The 19832-nt window shown below is 47.9% G+C and overlaps 1 protein-coding gene across 1 annotated transcript in view; it reads right to left on the bottom strand.

Moving 5' to 3' along the window:
* The window catches only part of GALNT17 (polypeptide N-acetylgalactosaminyltransferase 17), a 197003-nt gene that overhangs the window by 133422 nt on the left and 43749 nt on the right, over nucleotides 1-19832 (bottom strand). Inside the window, exon 2 of the mRNA XM_085078732.1 lies at nucleotides 10590-10773. Within this exon, the coding sequence (XP_084934858.1) occupies nucleotides 10590-10773 (184 nt within the window). The remainder of the gene's footprint in view (nucleotides 1-10589; nucleotides 10774-19832) is intronic.

Raw genomic sequence — 19832 nt, 5'->3', positions numbered from 1 at the left:
AGCATCTGCAGCCTGACCCACTACCACCTTTGTCACTCTGCCACCAGCCCAGCCCCACAGCAGCCAGAGGCAGCTAGGGGCACACCCTGGGGTGTTTGGAGGAGCACTGGCCATGGATGTGGCCCTTGGGGACATGCTGGTGGCTTGGCAGTGCTGGCTTGGACTCGATGGGCTTTGAGGGCTTTTCCAACCTAAATAATTCTATAACACACCTGGCAAAACACAGCAAGCTCATATCAAAATGTGTGCAGAGATACATGATGAAATTTAAAGGCTTAGAAGTGACTTATGATGAACTTGAGACCTGCCCAGGACATCCTTGTCACCTCCAGCTCCCCAGTGACCTTAATTCATAGGCACTTTCCAGCTTTTCCCTACACATCTGTGCTGCTTCTTGCCTGAAAACCTCGATGGCAGAGCAAAACCTTCGTGGATTTGTCCTTCTGGTGACAAACAACTCCATAAATGAAACCCAGTGGTACCAACAAGCTTCAATCGTGCTGTCCTCCCAAATAAAGCTTCACCAGGAAATGAATTGATCTCCATTTGCCTTTTGTAAAGATTATGAACAGGCTTAAAAGAAAGCAAGTGCTCAGCCTGCTATTCATCCTGCCACTTCCTCATCATGCTCCATTCATTAATTGCTTATTCTCATTTGGATTTTGCTGATTCAGTGCACATGTCTGCTTGCAAAAGGGACATTAAATCTATTGTGTCTTCTCTATGATGTGCATTTTCTGTGCCCCAAGCATCTTCAAACACCTAATGCTGTCTGGTACAGCTCACTGTTTACAGATCCAGGTTCTCAAACTATTTCTGACTGTAAAGCCCTGAAACTTCCTCTCATTTCCCCAAGAAACTCGATTTTAAAGCACCTCCTTTATTCCCAGTAATTCTTTTTCCGAAGTGTTCAGCTCTATTTTAGAATTAGGGTCTCAAAAATAGGCATTACAATTCAGGGACACACAGACATTTCTAGAGGCACATTACTTGGCAAGTCCTAAGAAGAAATTATCTACAAAGTTGTAAAAACAGAATGCAGAGAATGGGATTTACTCTGGTGAAAGGCTCTTGTAATAAAGTTATTAGGTTCAGACAGATCTAAGGGAGATAAAAGCTAGAGCAATTCCGAGCGTCACATCCACTTACCCAGCTCTGCCCGTGCCCAGCTCTTTCACACACACACAGAATTAGTCTTTGAGACCTCCTTGCTCTTGGATTTTCCTGCTGGAAAACTCACCAATGACTGCAGGAGCGAGGCTGTCAAAGCAGCAGAGCCTGACTCACCCTCTGCCTGCTCTGGCTGGAAATGTGTTGTTTTGGCACCACAAAAGCTCTGGGCAGTCCAGGGGAGCAGGTTGGTGGCACAAACACTCCAGCTCTGATTTCCTTGGAAGCCAACTGGAGAGAAGTGTATCCAAAGCTTAAATTGCTTCATTTGTTCTCGTAAGTAGAGTTTAGTCAGAAGTATTTATGATAACACAGGTATTCTTCAGCAGTGGAGTTCAGAGAAGCACAAAAGCGAGTTGTTAAATTACACTAATCCCATCCTCTGCCAAAGTGATCATTTAATACCTGTTTACATTAGGAAATGCTTTATAGCACACTCCTGCCACAGAAGGCTTCCCTGAAGCACCATGTTCCCAACTTACAAGAACAGGTAATAACTTTGTAGGCAGGAAGGGAAAATTGACAATTAGTGGAATGGATGGCATAAAGAACCCCGAGGGGCTGTGGCTGTAAATTCATTGTCACAGTGTTTGCAGGTGACACTGAGCACACAATGGAAATAAGAGACTCTCCAACAGCCACTAAACAAACTCCACTTGCTCTCCCCAAAGCACTTTCTTCCTGACCAGGTTTAAAGAAGATATTGGGATGTCAAGTACCAAAGGCTTCTGGCACACTCCTGACCCCACACAAGCTCCCAAAGGGTGCTCCAGTGGCCTCTGCTTCACAAGGAAAAGAAAGAAAATCCTGTCCCATGTCCCATTCTAAACCCTCAACAGAAACACAACATAAACCCCAAAACTTTTCCATGACAGGTCCAGTTCTCGGGGGACTTTTCACAACTCCCTGGAGCCAACCCCAGCTGCCTGTGTGTCCAAGGAAACAGGCTGCTCCAGCAGGTCACAGGAGCAGGCTTAAATAATAACCAACAAATGTAAAGCACAGCTGGAAAAGTGTGTCTTTTGAGTCTCTGCTTGTGCAGGTTTCAAGAAAAAGCATTGCTGGAAGTCAGGAACAGCATGTCCAAACTCACTGAGGAATAAAGATCAATACTGGTATTTATTCAACAGCCTGCTGGTTTGTATTAGTGCTGGAAAAGCAATGGAGCAGCAAAGAGGTTTTTCCTCTCTGCAAATCATCCCAAAGGCAGCAGAAGCTGCAGCCCCATCCCTGGAGGGGCAGGAGGGGCACAGGGCACCAGAAGTCATGGCTCCTCAGAGCTCAGGGCCCTGATGGTACAGGAGAAATAAAAACCTGAGTTTGTATGGAGCTGGGTTTGGAAATATTTTCTGCCCCTGTGACCTTCAGAGCAGGGAGGGGACAGCCTGGGCACAGCCTGGAGGGTTCCTTTGGAGACCACCAGGACCTCACTGGGCTGCAGCTCTGATCTCTGAGACAGGGACAGGAACCAGGGAATGGCTGGAGCTGTGCCAGGCTGGATTTCAGGGAAAGGTTGTTCCCCCAGAGGGTGCTGGCACTGCCCAGGCTCCCCAGGGAATGGGCACAGCCTGAGGCTGCCAGAGCTGCAGCAGTGTTTGCACAGCACTGCCAGGGATGCACAGGGTGGGATTTGGGGTGTCTGTGCAGGGCCAGGAGCTGGACTGGATGATTTTGCCCCTCATTTCAAGAAAAACCTTGAGGGGCTGCAGTGTGTCCAGAGAAGGGAACAGAGCTGGGAAGGGTCTGGAGCCCCAAGAGCAGCTGAGGGAGCTGGAAAAGGAGCTCAGCCTGGAGCAAAGGAGGCTCAGGGGGACCTTGTGGCTCTGCACAGCTGCTGACAGGAGGGGACAGCTGGGGGGTCAGGCTGAGCCAGGGAACAGGGACAGGAGGAGAGGGAACAGCCTCAGGCTGGGCCAGGGGAGGCTCAGGGTGGACATCAGCAGGAATTTCTCCATGGAAAGGGTGCTCAGGCACTGGAAGGAGCTGCCCAGGGAGGTTTGCAGTCCCCATCCCTGGAGGTGCCCAAGGAAGGCCTGGCTGTGGCACTGAGTGCTGTGGGCTGGGGACAAGGTGGGCATTGGGCACAGCTTGGACTCGATGGTCTTGGAAGGATATTCCAACCCCAGTGATCCTGGGATTCTCCTGAGCTGGGTCCCTTCCAGCTCAGAAGGTTTCCATGACTTTGTGCAGCCTGGCAGAATAAAACTGCCTGGAGCCACACAGCGATGGGACAGACTGGGCAGGACAGAACACATGGGCAGAAAATCCCCAACAATCCCTCCCTGAACTGCCAACCTGCTCTGGCTTTAGTGAGCTCTGTTCTGAGCACAGCTCCTCCATGCCAGAGCTGTGACACTGATACTCACTGCTTGATTTCTCTACTTGCTCTCCCAGAAAATTTTCAGGTGGCACCTTTCCAAGTACTGGAAAATGTTACTTTTCCTTTTTTTATGGCTGAAGCTATAAAAAGCCAAGGGCAGGAGTGTTTTTCATACAATGCTGGATCAAACCCACAACCATCTATTAGGAGAGAACTAGTCCTGGATTTTTCCTAGAGCTGTAAGGATCTTTTAATAAACTCCCACATGTTATTCAAAGGGAAATTCATATCTGAAAAAGTCTTTTTTTTTTTCTTCTTCCACTGTCTCCTCACTTGTTTTCCTTTCAGTGATTTGATGAAGAAAAAGCCCTCCATCCTGCCTCTCTTTTCCTTGCTGTTGTTAGGATGTAGGACTGAAACCCATCAAAGCTCTCTCTGCAGAAGGTAAAATAATGGATTGTAGGAAGATATTGTGCATGCAAGAGAGAAGGAGCTCTTCTGACCTCCTTTGTTTGCAATAAGCAGCAATCACAACAAATAAACAGGCATGAAACTCTATTTCCCAGCAAATACCACTCACGTAATTCAAGTAGTTTGTTTTTGTCTTCCTAAATGTTGTCCTCCTCAGACTCACTTCACCAAGCCTGGCTGAACAGCCCAGGGCAGGACACGAGGGACTGGCACAATGTGGCACTCAGGAATGTCCCCTGTCCTTGAGGAAACCATCACTGAGCTTTCCCTGGCTGCAATAACATCTGCCCATCTCAGACACTTCTACCACAGCCAACAGGGTCCTGTGGGCAGGGGAAAGGCAAAAAGCTTTTTTGGTTTTTTGTCATTAAAGGAGGTTGTGTAATATCAGTTTTGGGCAGAAAACAAGATGAGATGTCCCTGTCACTGCTCCATACATCTCCTGCCCAAGCTGTGGCAGGTGCTGAGAAAATACCTCATTTCAGTGCCTGGGTACCACAGAAACCTGAGACAAAAGCACCTGCAAATCTGGGGAGCTGAGTTACTCCCAAAGTGCAAGAGATTTATGGATTTCCACAGGAAAATAACTAATTAAGATGGCACACGGAACTTTCCCATCAGAGCCAAGCAGAGGGCCAGGTGGGCTCTGCAGGAACACCTTGAGCCAGCACAGCACAGGGGGAGGCAGCAGTGCTCTCATGGGCAGCAGAGTCAGTTACAGCCTCCAGCTCCAACCTCCTGATGTGTCTCAGTCACATCCACACTCATCACTTTCCAGATACGTGTTCTGTTGTGATTATGAAGCCAAAATGGAATTCTTGGGCCCTGCAAGCTGAGGGGAGGCTGAGGTGCTAATGGAGCCCCATGGCAGAGGGCAGGAGGCTCTCCAGGGATGGGGACAGACCCCAAGGGGAGCAGAGCTTCCCTCCACCCCACAATGTGCTCTAGCACCCAGCATGTACTCACTGAGAGCCCACAAAGGCCACACTTTTAATAAAAGTTAAATCAGGACGTGATTTAGTTTCTTTAAGTTGTCAAACAACGACCCAAAGCCTACCCAGAAGCCAAAACTCTCCATCTTCTGCACTGTATCCCAAAGAAAGACTCCCAGCTTGCTGCTACACGAGGTCTCTGGTAATAAAGCAGCTAAAGGCAGATGGTGCTAAAAAGCCCAATTGCTCTGAGGCTCCCATGGCAGCAGCTCCGGAAATAACCGAGTGATTCAGGCACTCTGCAGTGGGATGGCTCTGAGTCAGCTCCAAACACAGCACAGGGAGAAGCTCCACTCAAGCAGGGATGTGCAACTGTTCCCTCTTAGCCAGGGCTGAGCTGATGGCAAGGCTCTGCCCAGGGCACCTCTCCATGGCCCATGGCAAACACAGATCTGGAGCTGTGGAAACAGAGCAGCAAGTCAGGCTCCCAGCACATCCAGAGCTTTTCCATCAGAGAATCATGGAATGATTTAGGTTGGAAGAGACCTTAAAGCTCATCCATCCCCCTGCCATGGCAGGGACACCTCCCACTGTCCCAGGTTGCTCCAAGCCCTGTCCAACCTGGCCTTGGACACTGCCAGGGATCCAGGGGCAGCCACAGCTTCTCTGGTTAACCTGTTCCTGTATCTCTCCACCCTCCCAGGGAATAATTCCTCCCCAATATCCCACCTATCCCTGCCCTCTGGCATTTCTAATCCATTCTCCCTCATCCTATCACTACATCCCCTTGTCCAAAGTCCCCTCCCATGCATTTCCTGACCCATTTACAGGACCCCAAGGCAGGCAGGAGAACGGGTTGTTTCTCCAGGCTGGAAAGCCTTCAAAACATCGGGAAAATCGACCTGTGGAAGTTGCTTATCTCTTACACCATCCTTGCTCTTCACTTTAATACCTCAGGCTCCCCTCCCGAGAACAGCTGTCGAGAGATTTGCAGCAGCAGGAATGTGTCATCTCCACCCAATGATCCAATAGTCCTACCAATTGTAGGTATTATTTCTCTTAAATCTACCCCTTAATCCTATAATGCCATAAAATACCACTGAATCAGAGCTTAGCAGGATTCCAGAAAGGAACAGACTTTTAAAGAGATAATGAGAACTCCACATTTATATTGGACAGGATTGAAGGGAGAGAGTGGGGGAGGCAGAATGTACCAGATGGGCAGATTATTTCATAGTTTTCCTTAATATGATTTCTTCAACCTGAAGCATCTGGTAATTCCACTATCAGAGATTAGATACTGGATAAGATGGACAGGCAGGCTGATCTAACAAAGCAATTTTATTTCCTGGCTACACAGAGGAGAGGTTCCCATTAAATGCCATATCACAGAATAAACCAGAGGTGCATAAAATGTTGTATCCAAGCAGGGAATGTTTGCAGGCCCTGGGATCTCATGTAAATATGCTTCACTTTCAATATAGAAAACAACACATCTCCTTAGCCCCCCATCCTCCCCAGGCAGACAGCAAGTGCTGAGAATGGATAAACAATAAAACTCACACAGCAGCCTTGTCCTTCAGAGGCTTTTGCAGAAAATTGAAGAAAATCTCTCCAACTCAAGTTTTGTGGAGATTTGTGGAGAAGTCCTGCAGGCTGCAGGCAGCACCTTGGGTACTTCCAATCTGGAAGCAGACTTTGTTTTCCAGAACATGCAGGAATCTCATCTTGTCTTGGTTTGAAAACAAACCAGTGGGAGATCACAAGTCAAGATTGAAATTAAAAATAAGTGAAATAATACAAGGAAAAGCACTGACAAAGTCAGATACAACCTAACACCCTGTTAGGGTGGTAGTAGCAGTCCACCGAAGTAGTCCAGTTGAAGTGGTGATCCTGTGAAGGTCTAGTCTCCAGCTGAAGATCCGTGTAGCTCTGTCCTCTGGGAACCCAGTAGACAGGGCTGCTCAGGCAGTTCCAAGGCCAGGTTATATCCACGTGGGAACACCTGGTCCTCCCTCCTGGGCAGAGCATCCACAATGGGATGAGATAAGTCCATGAGTCACACGGTGGGTCCCTGATGGCCCATTGCCTGTCATGCGGGGTGGGTCGTTAGCAAGTGATAATAGCTAACGGATGGCCCATTGCCTGTCATCCGGAGTGGGTGATAGCAGCTAATGGCCCACAGCTGGTGGTAATAGAATACTTAACTACATCAATATTGCAACCTAGGACACATCTTAAAGCCAAAAAACCCAATGAAGCAAGACAGAAACGTGGTTGTTGCCTGTACCTTTCTCATTAAGGCAGTAAGTTCTGGAATAAACTTCCTCACCCCAAAACACCAATCCTGCCTTATTTTAGCCCAAGGAAGAGCTTTCTCAGCCATCCCAAATGGAATGTATTCCTTGATCCACTGGAAAAGCTCATGCACAGGCAGCACAACCTTTCCTGCTCAGCAGAGGGTCAGGATCAGGACCATCAACATCAGTAAGGTCCAGGTGGGACAGGCACAGCTCCCTGGTGGAATCAGCTCCACACACCTCATTCCAGACCACTGGCACCACTTCTTTGGGAATCAGCCCAGGGACAAACCCAATCCTGTTCCAGTGGGGAACAGCAGGAAAGGGTTTCTACCTTCCAGCCCACGTGAGCAGCCTCAGCATGAATGGGGAAAGGGAAAAGGGAAAGGAAGAGAGGAGAAAAGGGATGGGGAAAGGGGAAGGAGAAAAGGAAAGGATAAAGAAGGAAGGAGGTGAGGGGAAAGGGAAAAGATTAAAAGGAATGGAGAAAGGGAAGGAGGAAAGAAGAAAAGGGAAAGGGGGAAGGGGAAAGGGAAGGGGAAGAAGGAGAAAGGAGAAGGGATAAGGGAAAGGGGAAAGAGGAAAGAGGAAAAGGTAAGGGGGGAGGGAAAGGGAAGGAGAAAGGGGAAAGGGTAAGGGGAGAGGAGGGGAAAAGGAAGGGAAAAGGGGAAGTGGAAAGAGGAAATGGGAAGGGATAAAGGAAGGGCAAAGGGGAAGGAGAAAGGGGAAGGAAATCTCTCAACTGAAGCAGAGATGACAACCCGAACTACCAAAAGGAGACACAATTCCCCAAATCAGGACAAACAAGTTGTTCTGCCCCAGCTCCTGCTGCTGAGAAAAACCTCACCTTCTCCTGAATGTCATTCTCAGAACCCTGGGACCATTTTCCCCATGGAAATTCTCCTTGCTCTGCCTCTGGGCAGGACTGAGAAGCTCAGAGCTGTGAGCTGGGTTGGCTCCTCCTCACCAGCAGCACCTGAAATCACTCAGAGCAGGGAATCCTGAACCTCAGGGACGCTGATCACAAGCTGCAGGGAGCCTGGATACACACAAATATACACAAAACGTGCTAACTTCCTCTAAACTCGCCTTACTCCAGCTCCCTTTGGCCACAGGCACAAAGAGGGAGCAGGAAAAGGACTCAGGTCTGTTCCTGCATTCAGGGCAGTGACACTTGACCACATGAATCTTTCTTTAAAAACAGGGCAAACTGAGAGGAAGGGATGGGGATGCCAACCTCTGCCAGGGCCAGTCCCAGTCCATTGGCATTCCAGACACTCAGCAGCCTTTGGTTGAACCACACAGGCTTCACTATTATATTTAAAACTGCTACATGCTTTGTAATGCTTATCAGCTGGAGGGTTTTCAACAGTTTCTCCCCCCCTAATGCTGCAATTTCAAAGCCATTTAGGCTAATTTCCCTTGACTTGAATCTATTTTAATCAGAGACCAGGATACTTGACTTAAATGGTTTGTGTTCAACCCTTCATAAAATCAGCCATAAAACTGAATGCACTAAATAGCAAGGGAACCTTGAAGCCAGAAGTAGGAAAAGCTGAAACTTTCCAAATTATTCAGCAAACTCCAGCTTATTTCCTACCAGGCCAACTATTCTGTTACAATATCAAGACAATTGATCCCCAAAACAAAAAGAAAACCAATAAACAAACACACTCCTGAAGTTCTTACATAGACAAAAGACACTAAGTTGTGCAGCTGCTCTCAGTGCCCAAAAATTCTCTCCAAAGTCTCAGCCCAGCTCCAAATGAAGCATTTTCAATGCACTGTCCTCTCTCCCATGAAATGATGGATAGTGGAACTGAGGAAAAATACAATGCAAGCCTAAAAAATGTCAGAATTAATCCTTTTCTCCCCACAAAATGTGAAAAGAAACATTACTTCTCAAATTAATTCTGCCCAAGTAATGCTGGCTCTGCTGGAAGTCAGAGCTGTGGATGAGAAATGGAAATGAGCAGCTCAGCCTCAGGTAAGTGCTGGAGAAGGTCTCGCTCCAAGGGCTCAGCATTGTGCTGGGATTTGCATATCACAGAGGCAAAGGTGCAATTTGTACCTGCAATTCACAGTGGCTGGATCAGCTGCAGCAGCACAATGCAGGCTGGGCCTCCATTCCTTGGGAAACTCATCCAAGGCTTTCTGTTGTCAGTGGCTGACAGCCCTGGATGCTCTGAGGGGCTGCTTGGAATTCAGGCAGCACCCAAAAGGAGAAGGAACAAAAGCTCCCAGAGCCTGAACAATCTGCCAGCACCTGGAGTTGCATCCCCTGGCTGTAGGATTTTCAATGCTCTGCAGATGCCAGGCAACAGCTTTGTCACTGCCCTAATGACACAGGCATTGGACATGGATCTGTCACAATCTCAACCTCTCTCAGCTCATTTTTTTATCTGGGATTTCATTCCAGGCTTGGACAAACTGACACTTCCCCATTTTGAGGAACACTCTGCCAGCCATATCTAAAATTAACCTTCACAGAGATAAACTTGCAGCATGTCTTCCCTCATCGTCGTAACAAAATGATGTGTCACCTCTTTTAAAAGCTGTTCTCCTGTGGTGCTTGGCAGGCAAACATCACCAGCACCTTAAAAGCTCAATCAAAAAAAGGAGAGGAAGGATATTGCCGCTGTAGCAACTCCTTCAACATCCCAGATCTCCAAAGGGAGATCCTTGAGTGTCCCAGGAGGATCCTTGTGCTGGGAGGAGCCTGAGGGCAGCCCAAGGGCCCCAGAGGTCCTGCAGGGATGTGAGGGAGCTGACAAAGAGAGGGGGAGACTCTCTGCACACATTTGCAGGGTGTTGAAAACTAAGAGCTCTGTGAAAGCAGGGCTGAGCTTCTGATGGCAGCACTTCCACCCAAAATCATGAATTGCGTAAGGAAAACAGAGACAGAGTAGGGAGAAATTCACTTTTTCCCTGATAAATCATCTTGATGAACTCTCTCCAACTAAAACAAGGGTGGGGTTAGGTGAGAATCAGTTTCTTCTCCCAGGGAACAAGGGACAGGACAAAGAGAAACAGCCTTAAGTTGTGCCACAGGAGGTTTAGGGGGGATACTGGGAATTATTTCTTCACAGAAAGGGAGGTCAGGCCCTGGCACAGCCACCCAGGGCAGTGCTGGAGTCCCCAGCCCTGTGGATGTGGCACTTGGGCTCAGTGCTGGGGAATGGTTGGATTTGATAATCCTGGAGGGCTTTTCCAACCTCAGTGATTCCCTGATTCCATGAGCTCAGCTTCACGCAACTATCCCCGTTTCTGTTCACTGAGCAGAACCCTAGGAATGATGAGGGAAGAGCCAACAGCACCAAACCTGACAGGGAAAGCCACCAGCACACCTGGCTCTCGGGTGCCACCTGAACAGAAACATTTCCTCCCAACACTCACTTGGTTGGGCGATAATCCGGGATGGAACGGTCCAGGGAAATCTTCTCACTGAGGTAGGAGTTGTAGCCATACTTCTCATGGGGTCCCTTTGCTTTCTCCTCCTCCTCGGGGGACAGGGTGGCTGGGAGGCCACCTTTGCCACGGCCACCATAGCCCTCGATGAGCCCAAGGGACTTGGACAGACCTGGGGGGAAAACAGAAACAAAAACACCATCACTGTAAAGTCTGTCACTGGTAAAACCCACCACTGGTAAAACCCATCACTGCTATAATTAATCACTAGTAAAACCCATGATTGTTAAAATTAATCACTGGTAAAACCCATCATTGGTAAAATTAATCACTGGTAAAACTCATCATTGGTAGAATCCATTGCTGGTAAAGTCCATTGCTGGTAAAACTCATCACTGGTAAAACCCATAATTGGTAGGATTAATCACTGGTAAAACCAATCTCTCGTAAAATCCATCATTGGTAAAACCTGTCACTAGTAAAAGCCACTACTGGTAAATTACACAACTGGTAAGATTAATCAGTGGCAAAATTCACCACAGGTAAAACTCATCACTGGTAAAACCCATCATTGGTAAAATCCATAACTGGTAAGATTAATCACTGGTAAAATCTATCACAGGTAAAACCCACCACTGGTAAAACCCATCACAGGTAAAACTCAGCATTGGTAAAATCCATCACTGGTAAAACCCATCACTGGTAAAGTTAATCACAGGTAAAACCTGTGATTAATGGGTAAAACCCATAACTGGGAAAACCCATCACTGGCAAAATTCATCACAGGTAAAACTCATCACTGGTAAAATCCATCACTTGTAAAATTAATCACTGGTAAAACCCATCACTGGTAAAACCCACTGCTGTTATTTCCAAAAGAAACAAAACTACTCCAAAAATGTGGGCTGTTTTGGGTTGTGTTTCCTGCAGCCATTCCAAATTCTCCTTCTTTGGCCCAACGCTGGAACAAAAATGACTCAAGTCTTGAAATTGCACGCTGCTCCTGCCAGCCCTGCCCCTGGCATGCAGCTGATAACCTGTCCCAGGGATCTGTGTATTTATTTAGTTGGTGGGGAGGTGATTCAGGCCTCCTTCCCACTCTCAGAGAGGTAATTACATGGAAGGTTAGGTGTCCCCAGGAGAAGGATAGGTTGAACACCGAGCAGGAATAAAATAGGGTTGGTTAAGTGCCAGCTGAATGAATTTCTGCTCAGTGTGAACAGTGAACAGCATACAAATGGTATGGATTTAAAAACAATTTCCCCTCAAAGCTTTCTTATCTTTTAAAGTACAGCGTTCATGGACCCTTATCAAGGGGAATTATTTATTTATATCTGCATAGCTGAAGGAAATAGGCAAAGTTCAAAACGAGCTGCACATAAAGAGCTCCATGGATGATTTGGTGGTGGCTGTGGGAAGCCAAGTCTGTGCTCATGTTGTTATTTATTAGACAGGACACCTGGAATTTTAATATTTTCCATTAGCAGAGTCCCACTCTCTTTTTGTCAGAAACACAAAAATAACAATGATAGATTTTGTTTTGCTTTCTTGTCTGTTTGTTTTTGGTTTTTTTGAAATTAAAGACATCAGGGTATATTCCCATTGTTTCAATGGCAGAGCCCTGACTGAGAGCAGGACAGATTTTGTCACCTCTGAAGCTCCTGAAGGGACAATAACCTTGAGGTTGGTCTAGCTCCCCAACCTACCATGGACTTCCACTGCCTGGACAAAACAGTTCTGCTTCCCCACAGAATTAAACACTTTTTTCCTCAAAAAGTAGCATTTAGAGGCAGGAAAAAAATCAGCTGGGGAATGTAAATCACAGTTGGAAGCACAGGTTGAAGAATTATTATTATTGTTGTTGTTATTATTGTTATTATTCCTTCTGACAAGGAAGCTCTCAACATCCTCCCCTGCTCCATCAGAGCTGATGGAGACCCTCTGACCACACTGGGCTTGATTAGATTTTATCTGAGGACAATAACAACAAATCAGCTGCCAGGAGCCCCTGGCTGTGCCATGGGGATGGATTACACATCTCAACTGCCTCTTTCCATCCCCAGGCCCAGCAGGAGCCTCAGGATCCTCAGGAAGGCTGGGAAAGGTGGCACTTTGTGGTCACTCCATGAACTTCCCAACCCCAAATGCTTCCACTCCAGGAACCCTCAGCATCTCCCAGTTTGCTTTTAAAGCCTAATTTTGCTTTTCTTGATTCATTTTAACATATTTCTCACTCCCCCAGTGCTTTTGCTGTTGGTTTTGTGCATCCACACCCCTGTAAGGAGGGCTGCAGGGAAGTGGGGACTTCCTGAGGTAAGCAGAAGCTCCATGGATGGAGGACACTCAGTGGGATATGGGAACCATGAACATCCCATCCTGGCTCTGTTTTATTTACTTCATCATTCATTATTTACTTTAGGTTTTAATTACTTCATTCAGACACCCAAAGCAGTGCTTCCCTCAGAGCTCCAAACTTGAAGCCAGCAGGGAAAGATGATCCCTCAAGGATAATCCACTCCCCACAAGATCCCAGTCAGTCTCCAGAGGTTGTTATCTCAGGCTCAGTTAAGGGAATTGTACTCCCAAGCACAGCACCTCAGTGAAGGACCTGGAATTGGAGGTCAGGAAACTCCCTCAGTGTTCAAACCATGACCAACCACCGAGGCCAAGCACTAATCCCCACAAAATGTCTTAATTTTTGGAGTGAATTCAGTCCCCAGCCTGGGGACCTGAGCTGGTCTCTGCAGCAGCAGGAGATGCCTGGAGCAGGGAGCTCTTTGCCAGGGAATTCAGCTGGCTGCAGCAAACTGGGTGCTCTCTGCAGCCAGAGCTTCATCCCTGCTGCACCAGGAGAGGGGTGGCAGCTGCTGGACAGCACCAGGACACCTTCCTTGGCCCTCCTGGGCTGCTAGCACACAGGACAGGTACACAGGTTGGTGTCACTCTGCCAAGACATGGCAGAGCCAACACGGAGCCACCAGAGCTCCCAGGCTTGCTGGGAGGCTCCACATGAGGGTGCTGGTGAAGTGAAGCCTCTCTGGCCCCTACAGAGGCACCAGAGAAAGGTCAAACATGACTTTGTACCCACCAGCTTTGAGTGCTAAACCTGTAACACCATGAACTGCTTCATTCCAAGACCACAATCATGCCAACACACAGAGCCCAGCACACATTTCTCTCTACTCACTCAGTTTATTCATTATTCCTGTTTATTCTGTCCTTCTGCTACTCTAAGTCAGTAAATGCTGATAAACCAACATCATTTAACCAAAGGAATCCATCAAACTGATCCATATGTGTTGGGCAGGGCATTACCACATCCCACCACCCTCCTTCTCTTCCAGGAGGGCACCAGGACAGCCCTGCAGGGAGAGCCCTGGAGATGAATATTCCCAGGTGAGATGTGCCAGGCAGGATCCCCTGCCTGTCTCTGTGCTGGTTAAACATTTCATGTCCAGCCCAGGATGTCAGGAGTGTTCAGCAGTGTCACTTTGGCGTGTGGCACTCAAAGCAAGACTCAAGGAACGCTTGGCAAGGAAGATAATTCATGTCCAAACAGAAGAGGAAGGAATTTGTTTCTTTTTTTCTGGCTGAAAAGGTGCCTCAGGAGAGGCAGAACTGAAAACAAATGGTTACAGCACATCCTCATCCACTCAATCCATTCACTGGCTTTTAGTCACCACCTTTTTGGGCACCTTTCTGTGAACTTGAGGTGCCTTTGCTATGACCTCAGGAACTGCCCTGAGCCCAGCCCCTCTGGTTGCTCAGGATATTCTGGCATTCCATGAAACCTGCTTGACATTGGCCTGGAAGGGCAGAAGTGACACAGAGGGACACCATGAGCAAAAAAGAGCAAGAACATGGTGCTATCAGCTAGTTTCTTCAAAAAACAGGGTCAAAGCAAAGAGTCAGGACTGCTCCTAAAATCCCAGAGCGAATCCTTTATCATTCTGGGCAGGCACAAAGCGAAAGTGCTGAACCTCTGCCAAAAAGTCTCTCCTGGTGCCTGCTCCAGCCTATCCGTAGTGATAAACAGCACTAATCCCCACAGAAAATCTTCATCTTGGGAGCAAATTCAGTGCCTAGGGAATTCTGCAAGCTCAGGAGATGGTGAGGGGCTGCATGGAGATGAGGTGTTGGTGCAGATCAGAGCTCTGAGCAGCCTCAAGCTTCCCTCATCCCAAAGCCACACTCACCCCAAACTAAAACAGGGTTTTTTTTCAGATTCTCCTAAAAATTCTGAACTTTGGAACAAATGGAATATATTGGTGTTATACTGCAGGAAGAGAAGGGAAAAGAAAAAACGAGACACCACTTAGAGCTGCCAAGATCTGAGCCCCTCCTGCTGAAACGGCCAGACAGGGAATCCCTGGGGACTGGCAGGGAGTTGGTTTTCTTCAAGATGATATAAAAATTTAATCTCTACAGCAAAATTATTCCTAGACTGAGCACAGTTAGAGTAAATATATTAGTCTTTTCTTAAGCTGAGTGTATTTCATGAGGAGACAGGAGTTTTCTAGGACAGAGAGAAGCTCTAGTGAAATACAACCTAATGTGATTCCCAGCCTTCATTTCCAAAGGCTCCCCAGGAGCTGCAGGGGGAAAAAAGCTTCTTGCTCCACATCAGCCTGGATGAAGGAAAGTATTAACCCTCCAAAAGAAACCTCAGCTGAGGAAATTTGTGATTGAGGGGGCTGGGGAAGAAGGAAGAGACCTGAAATGAAAAAGCATTACTGAGAAATGGATGTTGAGCTTAAGGCTGGGGGTGGAGGAGGGAGAAGAACATCAACCTTCCAGTGCCTAAAGGGGTCACAGGGAGCTGGAGAGGGACTGGGGACAAGGGCTGGAGGGACAGGACACAGGGAATGGTTTCCCAGTGCCAGAGGGCAGGGAGAGATGGGATATTGGGAAGGAATTGTTCCCTGGGAGGATATTGGGGAGGCCCTGGCACAGGGTGCCCAGAGAAGCTGTGGCTGCCCCTGGATCCCTGGCAGTGTCCAAGGCCAGGCTGGACAGGGCTTGGAGCAGCCTGGGACAGTGGAAAGTGTCCCTGCCATGGCAGGGGTGGCACTGGATTGGCTTTTAAGGAAAGATTTCCGGAAAAGCAAATGTTTTTAGCTGTATCTTTCCATATTTACATCTCCTGCTGCATGAGGTGCAGAGCACACACAGCTCAGGGTGAGAATCACATTCCAATGGGCAGGAGAAAGATGAAGCCCTCCTTCTCCAGAAGAAATAGATAATACTGGAATGGTACTGGAAAGCACAGGAACAATAAATACAAAATTAAAGCAGATGTCTCTGCAAAGTACAGCTCTTACTCAGTTAAGCACAGTGGATTTTCCAGCCCAAAGAGCTCTCACAGGGCTGTTTACTGCTGGTCTAATTCAGCCAGAGCTGAAGGCCAACAAGAAATCTCCAACTTGGGGAAAAAGCCCAGCCCAGGAGGTAAATGGCCAAATCTGGGAGTGTGTGACCTGCAGGGGAGTCAGAGAGAGACGACACAGCAGAGGCTCTCAGGGCACTGCATGAGAAACCAAACAGCTACAGAGGGCAAAATGTCCCAGGTAATGCTGGAAATGAGGGAAACAGCTGAAGTTTCTAGTGCTGTCCTGGTGACCTCTGCAAACACTGACTGCTAAAGGGAGCCTTCATTACCAACAAGGCTGACTGGCAGAAGAACAGGCACCAGTTTTCCTTTACAGCTTTGGGGGAACCTGGGGCATGGGATTTTCTCTCCTTGCAGCAGTTTTCACACATTTTTACCCAGTCTTTGCTCAGACCTGTTGTTTATTAGAGCAAATAACTCACGTTCCTCTGGCTGTGGGTTACACCTGTGGAACATGTGCTGCCACAGGGCTGTGGGAATTGTGCAGGGAATACCAAATCCAACTGGCCCTGTCAGCTTCCTTTGCTGTTACTGCCTCCCCAAAGCATCCTCATACTCCTGCAGAGGAAATTAAAAGTAGCAGTAAAGGGATCAGAAGATAAGAGTTTGCTTTCTCCTGGGGAAAAACACACATACAAAGTTTAAAAATGAGTTTAAATACCAGAGCTCATTGAAAAACCAGTATTCCCCTGAACCCTACACAATTCTATTCACTGTACTTGCTGAATTTATTTTTCCCAGGGCTGACCACTTATCAAGAGCTTATCCTCCAAATCAGATGCTGCAGCTAAAGGGTCAGAGCTTCCCCTTGCACTGGGCAGTCCTTTTCCAGGAGCTGGGTTTCAGCATATCAGAACATCTCTCCCAGTGCAGGAGTGCACAGAGCTGCCTGCTGTCCTTCACCATGCAAATGATGTGTTGGTTTACTGCAGAGATTACCATCAGCATGGTGACTTTCAAAACGGGGAGAGGGTCAAGGAAAGTCCCCCCCCTGCCTTCATGCTGAATGACAAATGTGAACTCAAGAAAGGGCAACAGATGAATGGGCCCAGGCTTGGCAAGAGGGATTTGAGCAGACACAAACTGAAAATAGAGCATATTTTACCTGTACTCCAACATATTGCATCTCTGAAAAAGCTCCTGCCTATGAAAAATTATGTGAATAATTCTGGCTGAAATGAATTTGTCCAACAGAGCATTAAGATTTCACTTAAATAATTGTGACAGGTGGGGGGTAAGGGAATTGAACACATTTTCTTGCAGCCCAGCCAGGCAAGGACCAAAACCAGGATGGGCACAGCTCATTATTAAATATATTTAATATTATAACCTTTTTAATGCCAGTTTGGATGGGGCTTGGAGCAACCTGGTCTGGTGGAATGTGTCCCTGACCATGGCAGGGGGTGGAAAGAGATGAGCTTTAAGGTCCCATCCAGCACAACCACTCTGGTTTAAGATTAGATTAGATGATGACCTGTAGAAAAATGTGTTAAACCCAACTGTGCTTGAATCATTATGGGAACAGTCACACAATGTCCAGGTTTCTTCCCTCCTTGCACTCCTTGGAAAGGATGGAGAAAGGAGCACAGTCACTGAACAGGGCTGGAAATCTCATTTGAAATGTTTAAACATAAATATACATTTATATGTCCATACACACAGAGATTCAAAAATGAAGTTTTCTTATCAATATGGAAATGGAAACAGAGGGAAATTACCTTCAGAGCCAGAGGGAGGATCAGCACCCAGAGCAAGGACAATACAGTCATCAGGGGAATGTCAAAGCCTATTTAGCCTATTACACGACCAACTTCTGCTTCCAAATGATAATTTCCCAATCAAGATTTGCCCCTGGCACAAAGTAACAGAAATCCTTCCCCAGGCTGAGGCTGTTCAGTTCTGAGGAATGATTTATTTGGTTCTAACACCTGAGACTGGTCAAAGAGCTTGGAGATCGCTCTGTCCTCCCTGCAAGTCCAAAATCAGTGGATTTACCACTTGGCTCACATTTATAAAATAACTTGTTGAAAAAGGTAGAAGCTGACAACAGAGATGGTGCAGAGGCTGAAATCCATAGGCTAAGGAAAGCTCTTTGCAGCTCAGCAGGGAGAACAGGCACTGCTGCCCTGGGAGTCTCAGGCAGAAACACCTTGTTCAGACACAGAAGACAAGACTGGAGGTGATTTCTATCCCAGGACACGTGGGAAGCATTCCTGGCAATTTAACAGTGAGAGCAATGCTCCTCCCTGTGGGTACAGCCACAGCCACCCCAGGAACTGTGCTGCTGCTGGAGCTGCCCTGCTCAAAGGGCAAATTCCACCCACAAAGCCCATCACAGCTGTTCCAGGTTTATCCCAAAATGACCAGTTCCATCCCACTGGCCTTCACATTCACCTTCACAGCACTGCCTGGGGATTCTGGAGAAGAGCCTGGGATCTGGGAGCTCTGGGATCTGGGAGCAGGGAGGGATGAAGGGTATTTGCAGAAGAGGTGAAGGAAAGAGTTTGTGGCAACAATCTCACCTGCATGTTATGACACAAATATAAATGTGTACCTCTGACTAACATTTGGGACCATCGTATTCTGGAAATACTGGAGGAAAGGGAGGAAAAAGAGGCAAAAAGGAGTAGATCACAATGTGCAACAAAAAGGAAAGTCAGGGTCAAAACCATCACTAAGATCATTTATTGAGACAGCTGACTCTAGTCACACCTCACCTGTGCTCAAGATGCCACAGAACTCCAGAGAACTGGCTTTATTCAGCCCTGCCTAAGGGCTGCTTTCAACATTCCTGGGATTCAGGTACAAGCCTTTCCCCACTAACACATAGAGATGTATTTCCATGAGCTGGTCAGAACTGTCTGGAGCAACCTTTGGCTTCCCTCTGGACTTTGCCAGTGGCACAAACCTTCATAGAGCACCACCACTCCCAGGCAGCAGTGAGAAAGCACGGGTGACTCTCAGAGAGGGGAGGGAACTCTGTAAAGAGCACCCAACACGGAATCCCAGACTGGTTTGGGTTGGAAGGGTCCGTAAAGCTCATTCATGCCAACCCCCTGCCATGGCAGGGACACCTTCCACTGTCCCAGGCTGCTCCAAGCCCTGTCCAGCCTGGCCTTGGACACTGCCAGGGATCCAGGGGCAGCCACAGCTTCCCTGGGCACCCTGTGCCAGGGGCTCAGCAGCACAGCCAGGAAGAAGTGAGGAGAGCCAAGCAGAGATGCCCAGCAGGGCAGAGCACATCCCCAGCACAGCACACAGGACAGGAGCTTCACTCCAGGGCACCACAGCCAGACCTGCCTGGCTGAAAGACACCTTGGTGAAACACTCTGCCATCAACAACCCGGGCTCAGTTGAATTCCTGGATGCTTTATCTCCACCACTGTCACTCTGCAGACAAAATGCTCCCCAGGCTCCTCCCTCCAGTTCTCTTGGGCCATTTCCCCTCTTCAGACACCAGGCCAGTGCCAGGTGAGCAGGGCTGGCTGCTCCAGCCCAGCCACAACCCTGGAGTCACCAGCTGAGGCTGCAGCACCAGCTCTGTAGCCAAGTTCTGCCTTTTTCAACAAGTTATTTTATAAATGCGAGCCAAGTGGTAAATGCCACTGGTTTTGGACTTGCAGGGAGGTCAGAGCGATCTCCAAGCTCTTTGACCAGTCCCAGGTGTTAGAACCAAATAAATCATTCCTCAGAACTGAACAGCCTCAGCCTGGGGAAGGATTTCTGTTCCTTTGTGCCAGAGGGGCTCTGGGCACATGGCTGCTGCTGTGGGTGTTCCAGGAGAGGATGGAGGGAATTATCCCAGGCTCTCCTCACCCTGACAGCAGCCAGGGAAAGAGGCA

Source organism: Lichenostomus cassidix, chromosome 19 (genome assembly GCF_008360975.1).
Source record: "Lichenostomus cassidix isolate B80296 chromosome 19, HeHo_3.0, whole genome shotgun sequence".
In the NCBI taxonomy this organism is placed as follows: Eukaryota; Metazoa; Chordata; class Aves; order Passeriformes; family Meliphagidae; genus Lichenostomus; species Lichenostomus cassidix.
Note: the sequence above shows the minus strand (reverse complement) of the source record. Positions and strands in the feature narration are given on the sequence as shown.